Here is a 12,673-nt window from a genome sequence, read left to right as displayed (position 1 = left end):
AAAAAAAAAACTATAAACATTAGATTAACAAAATAAAAAATCAAAACTGGTCAAAATGTAACTTAACTTAATCAGCTGACCACAAGGGTATATAGATAATGGACGAGCCGGCGGCGCATCCCCCCTCCTCGCCTGCGTCCACCTCAACAAACAAATACAGCTTATCAGCCCTGTAAACCTACATCTGACAACTGTCCCACACATATCTGTCACGGGTGGGATATGCTTCTCTGTTGAATTATTCTTATCTAACAACGTGGAAACGACAATGCAATTGTGGTAAATATTTGCAATGAATTTCTTACATTATGTAACAAACACGAAACACAACCTCAACTTCTGTAATTAAATATAACAACTTTTACCTTTTTTTGTCACGGGTGGGACAATGCCAAGACTGCTTAATAATAACTCATAATAAATATTAAGCACTCACAAAACTTAATATATAACACAACTTTATTAAACGCAGATGAGTTCTACTATATATTTTTCTTACCAAACACCTGAATTATGAATCGCAAATTATTTGACAGTGCATTCAACACAACCTACTTTAAACTCAATCAAAAAATTTACAAAAACTTGATTTCAAAACGTAAAAAAAGATAATAAAAATGCGCTTAAAACTTTAATTTTTATTTTTTTGGTTGATTCAAGATTTTTACGAATGTCTTATCCACACGTTTGTTAGTTTTATAAAGAAAATAATTTTCGCAATGAGGTCCACTTTCCCATGGAACCTCCCATTTGATATTGTCACATGGTAGGTATTACCATGTTTAACAAAAAGAAAACAAAGTGGGTACATTTATCTATTGAAAATTGGTTGAAACGAACCTTTAAACTTTTAAATAAAGTGGTTCGGTTTTCGGTTCGGATCAAACATTTGTGGAAAATTTCGGTTCGGTTAATGGTTCAGTTAATTAATAGAAAAAAGCGGTTTTCCGGTTCGAAACCGGTTCGGTTCAAAACCGGTTCACGTCCCTGATCGTAATCCTTATCGCCCAGCTCTGGCGTAACTATACCATCTGATGGGGCCCATAAACCACTTAAGTGGTTATCCAACACTATTACAATAATGTGCGCATTTTAGTTAAATATCTATTTTTTTTTTCAAGAACATACATAAGTTTATACATACAAATTTATAATGAAATAACATTGTAATTTTGATAAGAAAGAATCATCAAAGTTTAAAGATAGAACCATAGAATTTTCATTAGGCAGAATAGCCAAGTTACGTAGCCTGTCTTGTCCCATATAGACCAAGAGCTCATGACCAAAAAACCCATCATACTTCAGATCGATTGACATTTTTTGTGAGCTTAGGTTGTTAAAATATAAATCGAGATCCGGAGGGCTCAGCGGTCTTGATTATGCGTTTTTAGATGTCAATGAAAACCGATTACTCAACGTATTTCAGATGACTTGAAATTTTGAAGGAATTTTGTTTACATAATATACAAAAAGAATTCAAGGTGGTCTACCCATTCTTGTAGTCTTAAAGTACCGCGAGATCATGTTGAAAGTGCATTTTTGCAACTATAACTCAACATACTTCAGATAGGCTGTTCTTTTAACAGCACATTAGTGATATTATAAATATATGAAATTTCTACAGCCAGCCCCTTCTGATGTTCATAAAGTACTGCCAGCCCATGTCGAAAGTGCATTGTTGCAAGCATAAGTGATAGAAACCACTTTGCAATTACGTCTTACCAAACTCGCATTCAAACCTCAACGGCAAAAGACATGCACTTGACTATTGGCTTGTTAGAGTGTATGCCTAAATTACTCGGTTGCCATGGCGTATGAGTTATCAGCATCAACATTTTCTCCGGTTGAAAGATAAATTTCAAGTCACTGTAATATTTCCTAATTATTAATTTATTTTTACGCTTGCTAGCAAGGCACATTGAACAGGTAGATTAGATGGATTAAGTAGAGGTATGCACTGCGACCAAAGAATCTATTGTGCCCTCAACCGTTTATAGAGGTCTCACATTGAACAGGTAGTTCAGTAGAGCGGCTGATTTGATTCTTCTCAAATTATTTGGTCTCAAAAATGTCAAATATTTTTAATTTTTTTTCATAAAAATTGTTAAAATATGTAGGGTATATTTGCATGTGAAACCTTTTTCCATACAAAACAAGCGATCGAATAGCAGCTTTTGGAATGTTCGCCCAACTCAGCAGAACAACTACTGATTACTGGGCCTTGCAAAGGATGGATCAATGCATCGAGAAGCAAACAAAATTACTAAGAAAGAAAGTTGCATCAATTTTTATTTTTTCCAATTTAAATTTTTTTATTTTTTTTTATTTCACATGGCACGCTTTGATTAAAAAAAAAAATCAGAACAGTGTTTCACACTTTCGATACCAGAAGCAACAACAAAACACACGCAAATGTTATTTTTGCTCTAATGCTACTAATTGTTTGATATGCCTTGCTTGCTAGGAAAAAAATGCATCGCTTACTAAAATGTTTAATTTTATGAAGAGTAAAGTTGTGTTTAACTGGGTACAAATTGAGTTATTTGAACTTAGTAGGTTGAGACATTCTAGGGTGAAAGGATCTGAGAGAGATATACAGTACTCAAAATTATCTTTTCAACCATTTATCGAACTTTCAACGATATATCACACTTTGGGATTGGGCAATAAAAAAAATAAAAAAAATTATTAAGAAAAGTAAATTTTGGCCGTTTTAGGACTCACCAAGGACGGATTTTTTTTACCCTAAAATCCTCTCAAAGTAATCTTTCAAACTAGGGAGGTAACTGCAAAGTGTTTTCTATCTCTCATACTTGCAACAATGCACTTTCGACATGGGTTGGCAGTACTTCAAGACCATCAGAAGGGACTGGCTGTAGAAATTACATCTATTTATAATATTACTAATGTGCTGTTAAAAGGTCAGCCAGCCCATCTGAAGTATGTTGAGTTATAGTTGCAAGAAAGCACTTCAAAATTTCACTGTCTGCATCAGATATATTTAATTTTGTATTTTGTATTTTGTTCGGGAACGAAAAATGACACAACGCCGAAACCGGTTTGTATCCAAACCAAATTTGACAAGGGATGTCGTAAACTTTAACAGCTTAAATAAATGTTTAGAGAACCTGAAACCACAAACAACTATTTTTAACACTTCGAAAATTCATAATATGACTTTGCTGGTACTTTGCGAACCCCCGTAATATATACGACAACAATACGTCACTTACGACAGCGGTGTGAATACCCCAAGTAATTCATCAATTGAGAAAGGCTGGGCAGATTTAGCTCAATTTTTTTTAGTTGCTCGTAATTGCCAGGAAAAGGGTTTTACGAAAGAAAATTTTGGGAAAACCCTCTGGAAAAGTCGGGAAATTGGAAAAATCTAAAATAGATTTTTTGTATAAAATTGTGTGAGTAATTGTTTCGGAATGGCTTTTCGAATGGAAAAATAGAAAATTCTTAGTGGGAAAACTCGGAAAGTTCCGGAAGAACGCGAAAATTTTGAATTTTTTTCGGCGAAATTTTGCAGTTTGTCGCATGATTTGATGATTTTGGACGATGTCAAGGTGAAAAATTCGTTGTGAAGCTTGGAAAATTTCGGATAATTGTGAAATTCATTGTGAGCATGATTCAATTGGGAACAATTTCTCCTATGTTTCCTAAACGATTCGAATGGTTGTTGCTTTATTGGAAAGGCGTTTAGAAGGAGGAGTGACAAAGTTTTAATTTCTCCGATAGGTGGCGCAGGGGTCGAGCTACGCTAAACAATCGAATTTATGATCGGATTTGCTTCAAACGTTTTGTTTTTCGCTACATAAGGATAAATAAACCTGCCAAAAATGGACCCGATAAGTGCGTCCAAAGCCGAGTTATAGCAAATTCAGTTCCATGCAAAATGTTCTCTTATCCATCTATACTAATTATATAAACAGAAGTCCTTTGTTTTGCAACAGGTAATCTCGCGAACGGCAGATCCGTCTTTCATGAAATTTTGTATATAAATAGCTTTCAGCAACCACCATGTCAAGGGAAACAATTTACTTTTTTCCGGAAGGTGGACCAGGGACCGATCTATTCGAAAAATCTTATTTAAGGTCCGGTTTACTTGAAATTTGTCACGTAGGTAGCGTTTTGCATAGATTAGCATATAAATACATTGCAATCCGGTCATAATGGAATCAACGGGACCGCGTCAAATTGTCCATTATAACCGAGTGTCTATTTTATTAGAATATAATATTTTTAAATAATAAAGAAATAATGTACATGTATAAATACAAAATTGTATACTTTTCATACGAGGTAAATGCCCGTTTTTCCGTTCCGACATTTTTCTTAAAGTGAGCAAAACACAGATCAAAAACCAACGAACCGTCACTTGCAGTCTACCCCGGAAGCTTATTGCCTATTTTGACACATTTCGGTTAATCAATGAACTTTGTTTAAGTATATAGACGTTTTCTGTTGCAGAGACGGTTGCCTCTCTTTACTGAATTCGGGGAATTGCCAAACTTTGTTTATTCCAGAGATTATTTTTTAATTTGGCCTTAGTTATAATGGACAAAAACCGATATTTTTGTCAATTATAGGCGGAGTTCGTTATAACCAAGTCTATTTTAACTGAGTTTTTTTCATATGTTTGAACTAGGATTTGACAAATGGGTGCATATTAAGAGAGTTCCCATCTTAAGCGAGTCCATTATAATTGGATTACACTGTAGGATCCATTTTTCAGTTAAGTGGACTAGGGACCGATCTATTCGAAAAAATCTTATTTCCGATATTAGCTATTTAACAATACTTATTACACTGGCCAACAAAAATTGATAGATTTTTTTTTGCTGATTACGAATCAGTAAGCACGAAGTTTCCAGCTCCCGATTTTGAGAAAAACGAGGTCAAAGTGTGAAACAATCGCGTTTTTTCAATATCTAGCAGAGGAACAAAGAGTGGTAGAACCTTCCACTTAGGCTTAAATTAAGAGCGCGATTGCCCACGAACGTGTACGTAGCGTAGCGTAGAAGTACGTTTAAACATATCAAGTTTGCTGTTGATGGAAAGAGAGAGAAGCAACGTCTACGTCACGGTCTTGCGGTGGTGAGTCACTTATTGAACAGCCAACACTGATTTTTACAACATTTTTTATTCTTTTTTCAATAACATAATTTTTGCGTAATTTTTTTTTATTGTTGGACAAGAAAAAAGTAAATGATTATAGGTGACCATCAGGCCAAGGTGCAGGAATAGTATTTTGAGGGATAGTAGTCGGGAGTTCTAGCTTTAATTTAAGCTTAAGTGGAAGGTTCTATCACCTTTTGTTTCCTTGCTAGAGCTTCTCAAATTTTGCAAAAACCGCGATTTTTTTACCCTTTCACGACGTTTTTCTCAAGAGCTGATGGAAACTTTGTACTTAGGAATTCGTAATCAGCACAAAAAAGTCTATCAAAAATAGCTTTAACATTTTCCGCATCAAAATCAGTCTTTCCCTGTGTTATCTATACTAATTAAGAGAAGCTCCTTCTTTTTATAACAGGTGATCTCGCGAACGGCTCGCGGGATTTTTTTGAAATTTGGGAAACCTACAGCAGGCTTTCGATATATTAAGGGAGCGTGGCATCACCCACACAAATCGAATTTTTCATACCGTGTATCTTTGGAAGTATTTGTGTTAGAGTCCTGGAACTTGGTACTGAGATTTTGAAATCAACCCCATACTCATGGAGAAAAGTCGGGGCTATTGGAAAAGGGGACGTGGCGCCTTCCAAACATATTGAAACTTTTACTTCTCTGTAAATATATGCATCCTCCAGAATAAGCCTCCGTAGTGTTTTTTTTAATATTTGCAATCTTATTCACAAAAAATCAAATAGCAGAAAGTTAAAAAGTTTTTAAAAAAATTTAGGAAAATTCGACAAACCTTCACCAAAATTTTGAACTTTTAGCCAAAGTTTGAGTATGCAGTTTTGTAGTTCACTGAATTTCAGTATAATAAAGTGCAAGTTTTCAGTGGCAATAAGCTACCGTTGATTTTTGTGAATTTTTTTTGCTGATGATGTTGCGCATTTTCTCCGTATAACGAATGCGTGATAGTTTTTTTTTTTGTACGGGAAAAAATGTTGAAGAGCGTCAGTATGTAAAATACTTATTCTGGTGGGTGTATATAATTCTTCGGTACATGCACAACGATAGGGGCAATACTATTACAAAAAAAGATACGCAAGATGGTGCTGGAGCCGAGTTATTGCTAAAAATCGTCAAGTGAAGTTATTCGGCGTCTAAACAGAATAAAGACAATTCTTAATGAATGCCTACAATTGTAAGACATTAAGGTATTGGATTTCTGACGACCAATAATACTCCCAGTTTGGAAATTGCCACCAACTATACTATACAGATTCAAGGACGATGCACCATCGAGCCGGATCATTGCTGCCGCAAGGACTTCTTCCCGGCATAATGCTTTCGTCAGGTTATTTGAGACGGCAATGGAGGATATGCCCTCTGTCAACCACAAAACCAAACCTGAACGTGAATTGATGCGAAAAGGTGGGACCAAATAAAATTTCCGCGGGACGAAGTTCGCCGGGTCTGCTAGTTATTTATAAATATGCACACTTCAACTTTAATTCCCTTATTTTCAATAAATTTATACAAACACAAAGCAACGCTTTTGTTTGATTTTTTTCCGGTGTAATAGAAAGAGTATTTGTCAATGTTATTGTGGCTTATTAATATTTTATTTTAATATTGTTATATAGCCTTGTACCACGATTATGTTTATTAGGAGAAATGGAAAAAGCAACAAAGTCTAAGCGGTAGAAGTTATAGTAGCTATTTCGAAGATCACCACATCTCTTCATCAGACTTCTTTTTCTAGACTTCAGCAGGGATCGAACCCGCATCATCGATGTGCAAAGTCAGAAGCGTTAACCACTGAGCTATTCACACATCGTAAACTCGTGTTGCTAATTCATCTTCTTATTCAACTTACTGCTATCAATTGCAGCTGATTTGCCGCTATTTAAACTTGACAGCGCCGTTGTGTTGTCAATTCTATACATGCACTTGCTTTATTGTATAGTTTCTGGCAGGCTCTTCCTAAACTACGTATTTGTAAATGTTATTGTGGCTCATTCACATTTAATTTTAATGTTGTTATTGAGCTTTGTACCACGATTATGTTTATTAGGAAAGATGGAAAAAACAACAAAGTCTAAGCGGTAGAAATAGCTGCCTGTAACTTTTTTTGTTTTGTTGACAACAAGTTAACAAATTAATTAACTTTCTTGCAATTGTAATTGCAAGTCAGCTTTAAACATTTTTACTCGTCTTTTTTTGAGTGTTTTTTACATCAGAAGTTCAGCTAATGATGCCAAAATCGTAAATGATGTGTCTAAGTATATACAGTTGGCAAACCAAGATATGGAATATGATATAGATGAATATAATAGTTGACTTAGGGAGGATAACAATGCAAATAGGTATTGTCAGTGGTAAATCGTTTAGAGATGAAAGTCATTTAGATAATGAAAAATACCAAGGAAATTAACGAACACAATAGTGGAATTCGCGCTTTAGTGTATTCGTTGTATCCTGCGTGAGTGTAACTGGACGAGCGTGTGGTTGTTGTTGCAGGTGTATTTTATGTACCGCTAGCAACAACAAATCACACGCTCATGCAGTTACAATTACACAACATACAACGAATACACATAAGAGCGAATTCCGCTAATGTGTTTCACTTATTTGTACAATTATGTAATGAATAAGTAAACGAAATATCAGAATATTGCAGAACCCTGCAAATGGGAATTGACGGGTTAAAATTGCTACTTACACATCCATGTGTAGTATAAATGCTTTACAAGCCTTTGAAATTCTGGCGGTATTTCCAAATTGAAGTCTTGATAAAAGCATGGCTTTACACAAAAGTTGTCTGGTAACGGAGGCCAATTGTTCAGTTGCGGTACGTTCCCCTGTAGTTGTTGTTCACGTCTATCTAGTTCTGCGGCTTTGCGATCCAATTCTTCTTGGCGGCGCTGAAATAAATGATTGTCATTAGAACGTATAGACGAAATCTAATTCGCAAGGACTTTGTAAATGTGGGGAACTATTTAACTCTCCCAAGCAGAATTTTCTTTAATTCTTATAATACAGCATTTATTTATAATATTATTAAAGGAAAGGGAGTGAAAGAGCACTTCTTTACCGATGAAAGAAGTATTAGTATGGACACCTTCGGCTCGCTCTTAATATATACATATGTATGAACTAGAAATGTTTCGAATGTCATATTTTTCACATTCGCGAATGCGAATGTTAGGAATAACATCAAAAAAGCTATAATCAACTTAAGTCATCGTTTTTATTACATAAAAATTGTGTTAATTATTACAACATTGAACGAGTGCTTATCCTATACATACGGTGACCATATTTATAGGAGCCGAATACGGGACAAAAAATAATTTTGCTAATTTTCTCCACAAAGGCTAACAGATCTTAAAACCTTCTTCAATGAGCCTAGAGGTATTAGCCCTGAAACAGCATCCTTATAGTAACATCATAAATTTGTTGGATATTTTTCTTGGGAGTTTTTACCTCGCAGAATTTGTTACAAAAAATTCGTTAAATTTTTTAGAATATAATAAAGTGCAAGTTTGAAGTAGCTAGGACTTACCGTTAATTTTTGGCAATTTTTTGTTAACGGCGTTACGCATCTTTTTCATACAATAGGTGTGTACTCGTATTGAGAGGACAAAATTCTCCAGCAGCAAAATTTCTGAGAATTTAGCAGCATTCGCTCTCAAAGAGAAGAAATATCAACAGAAGTACGAGAGCGCAAAAATTGCAAAAACTTACAACCTTCGAAACAGCTGATTAATTTGACAATTTATTTTTTGCTTGGTGCATTTTCCCCCGATTTGGCATTTTATACAATACAATAAAATACGAATTAATTATATCGGAATGAATAAGTTATTTTTCTCATAATTGTTTGTGATATCACATGGTGACGCATTAAAAACAAGAGTATCTCCTCCAAACACCCATCATTGATCCAAAAAAATGTAATAGAGTAGGTTTAAAATTATACAATTTTCATTTCAACAATCAACCTACCAAAACCGAAAACTTCAGCAAAAAAACATTTCAGCATGCTTCATTTAAATCTATTTTGGTATATTTAAAGGAAAATTATGGTACAAACGAAAAATGTTATACGGCAACCATAGTCAGCACACACTAAAGTAAACAAACTGGAGATTAATAGCAAATTAACGAAAAATAAACTCAACAAACGTTGTGCTTATTAAATTTACGCACTTTTTAGCTGTATACTAGCATTAATAATAAAATTTGCAATAAATAACTCAAAAAGGCCATATTTTCTTTTGTTTATTTACAAACATGTGTTTGTGATCAGCTGATTTTCTTACTTGCAAGTTTTAGCTGGGAAAAATTTTTCCGCAGAAATTTGCAGCTCTCTTTCACATTTTGCTCTCTCAATTTCCCCTACTTTACAAGTTTTTTGGGTACGAGAACGCAAAACCAGTAAAAGTTTTCTAAAACTTTCGATAGTTGGGCGTACGAGTACACTCCCAAAGTAAGTATGTTCGACATTTTTTTGATAGGGAAGCAAATGAGCAGCACCTTGCACTTGCACTTTATTATACTCTATTTTAATGAGCTACAAAACTGCAACCAAATGATTTTCTAACGATTCTGATTAAAAAGTTTAAAATTTTGGTTAAACTCTACAGAATTAATTTTTATAATTTTAGCACAAAGTTGGAAATTTGGATTTATATAGTTTTTGTTAGGAAAAGAAATTTACTTTCATAAAAAATAATAAACATTACCCAAAGGAAACTAGGAAAGCCTTTCTTAAATTTAGAGTCCTAATTTATATTTTTTTGGTCACTGTATGTGTTCCTCGATTCGAATCACAGTCACTCAGACTATAAAATAATAACTATTTATGGAGAAAGTTTCGATCATATATCAACATCATTTAAAATAGGTTCATATGCATGCCATTTTAATGAGGTGTTAAGGCGTCGAAATACCGAACACCGAATACGGGACAAATACAGGACATTAAAAGAAATACAGAACATTTGCGTCCCGTATAAACTAAATAATTTACCAGGACAATTGGTCAAAAAAGAGGGCTGTCCCGTATAATACAGGACGGATGGTCACCGTACCTATGCAGTGTATTAATCTAGTAGTCAAAGTTCAAAAGGGGTATATTATATTTCAAAAAAAGTAATTTTGTTGCCTTTTCTCACATGAGGCGATTTCTTAGAGGCTCGTATATAACGCCGGCTACACTGAACAAGAGCTCACTTGGAACGCTGGCGGGTGGAGCGCTCAAATATTTGCGATCCGGATTTGTCAATTTGTCTTATTTTAGTTTAGTTTTCCACCAATCGAGAGGATTTTCATCGAGATGAGCTTGTTTTTCTTTAAAATAGGCCTTCAATTGAGCTTTAGTTTCACATTTTTAATGTCTCCAGATTCTACATCTGAGCTCTCGCTTTCGCTGGAGGAATCGAAAATCATTTCTAGGTTGCTTATAAGAATTTTAGTAGTACTTGTTGAAGGACCATAAATGTTGCTTGATATACTACTTAACCGTTTAGCGCCTGAAGCTAAAAGCCGGTTATTGTCCACACCCTGGTTAGACAGACTTATAGCTTATTTCCACCAGAGGCTTAACTGCAGTTAAGAGCTCAGATAAGTTCCAAGAATTTCAATATGGGGTGAGCGGCAAGGTTTATTTCCTAGTGTTTGCTTTTCTCCTTTCGGTTGCTTGCGCTCAGTAGGTCGAGTTGTAATCTCCTTGTTTGAATAGCCATAAACTGCAGTTAAGACTTGGTGGAAATGAACCATTAGAGCCATTTCAACAATATTAGAGTGGACTCTTTGCCCATGTACACATTCGCATTCACAAAACATTCGTATCATTTGATGCGAATGCAAATATTCGCAACATCCCTGGTATGAATACATGTTCAGTACTTAGATTAACCTACACTACCAGGCTGATCGAGCTTTGCTCGGAATGTATATGGCCCAAAACGCGGACTGTTACATTACATTTTGGCTCACACTGCTTTTTAAATACCGCTGAAACTTCGCGAGAATACAATTTTCGGATAGTTTTTCTTCTTGCATCTGTATGTGGCATTATTTAATATATACAAAAAATATATTGTAACTCCTGTTGCTTAGGAGTTACGAATGTTTCAACAGCGGACTGTTGCATTACAATTTTTGGAAGTATGGAAAGATGCTTTATATTATTGAAAAAGTCTGCTCTCCTAATATGTTTTCAAAAGTTGGTACACAGTTTCTTACCTTAAGGATAGGACTCAAGAACTACGTATTAATTGAACTGATAAAATTAATTTTGAGGTCGATATTTGTAAAAAATAGTCGAACTATTACGTTATAGAAAAAGACTGTTACGTTACCTGTGCGATATACGTGTAGCGATAAGATTATAATTAGGTTTTTAAATCGCTTTTAGTGTGTTTTATGCAATAAGTAGCAAGAATTCCGTATAGCCCAAGAGCCCGCGACTGCCAGACCTTCGTTATTTTATAAAGGCTGAAAGTTTCTCTATGTATGCCCCCAACGCAGGTAATAACAAACCCAGACTATGAAATTTGGATAGTGGTGGCTTTGGCAGGTACCACGTAGTAAAGGTGTATAAAATACCACCTCAAATTCGTGATAGTATAAAGGTCAGTTTTTATATATTTTACTCGTAATAACATTAGAAACCACGTCGTTCATTGCCAGACACTTAGCATGGTTCCCACCCCCTGCCAGACACCCTTAAACCATGAAAAATTTAAGTTATACTTTCGTCATAGTATAAAAGCTGATTTTTATATATGTCACTTGGGGAACTATCAAAAGATGTTTCCTCACTTGCCAGACCGTTTCGATAGTTCCTTCATCTTGCCAGACGCTTTAAAGGCGTAGGTGCGAGCATGAAAAAACTGATAAAAATTATACTTTATTTTTTTTTTTATTTAGTTACTTATCGGAGTTGAATTCGAATTTCTTACAAAATTTGTTAATGCCAATGGCTATTCGCTATGCCACAAAGCCTATTTTTGAAAAATTTTATAAGAATATATAGAATAGAATATAAAATTTATAAGAACTATTCTTTTGCCAAAAAATCAAGTTACTAACGATGAAAATCGATGGATAAACAAATAAGTTTTGAATGAAAGTATGCAATATTTTTTTGTATGAAGTAGGAGCGGGAAATAATGTTACTCATACGCCATATCGTACATGGCCGTAATCGTAAATACTCGTATATGGCGTATGAGTAACATTTTCTATGTTAAAGGTTTTTTTTTTCATTCGCAATGCAAAATCCGTAATGTATGGCCCAAAAATAAGTATACGTGTGTGTACGTTTTTTTGTATTATTTAATTAAATTCATCCTTTTCATCGTCGTCCATATCGCCGTTATCGTCATCACTGATACTCCAGTCCGATTGATCGTTGCCTTCGACGTAAATTTCTGAAATAATTTAACCAAGTTAATAAAATTCTGATTTGCCACAAATTTATGTACATACAATAATTTGACATAATAATACCTGATATACTTGTTAGTTGATCCCCTTCAAA

The 12,673-nt window shown here is 34.6% G+C and overlaps 1 protein-coding gene across 1 annotated transcript in view; it reads right to left on the bottom strand.

The window, feature by feature from the left end:
- The window catches only part of Scamp (secretory carrier membrane protein), a 64,054-nt gene extending 51,683 nt beyond the window's left edge, over positions 1-12,371 (bottom strand). The window contains exons 1-2 of the mRNA XM_017618832.1: positions 12,348-12,371; positions 7,844-8,084 (exon numbers count right to left, since the gene is read on the bottom strand). Coding sequence (XP_017474321.1) covers positions 7,844-8,084; positions 12,348-12,371 — 265 coding nt within the window. The remainder of the gene's footprint in view (positions 1-7,843; positions 8,085-12,347) is intronic.
- Between the last annotated feature and the right edge of the window lie 302 nt (positions 12,372-12,673).

The sequence above is a fragment of the Rhagoletis zephyria genome, unplaced genomic scaffold (genome assembly GCF_001687245.7).
Source record: "Rhagoletis zephyria isolate East Lansing unplaced genomic scaffold, Rhagoletis_zephyria_1.1 Rzeph_scaffold_01720, whole genome shotgun sequence".
Lineage (NCBI taxonomy): Eukaryota > Metazoa > Arthropoda > Insecta > Diptera > Tephritidae > Rhagoletis > Rhagoletis zephyria.
This window is presented reverse-complemented; position numbering and strand designations above follow the sequence as displayed.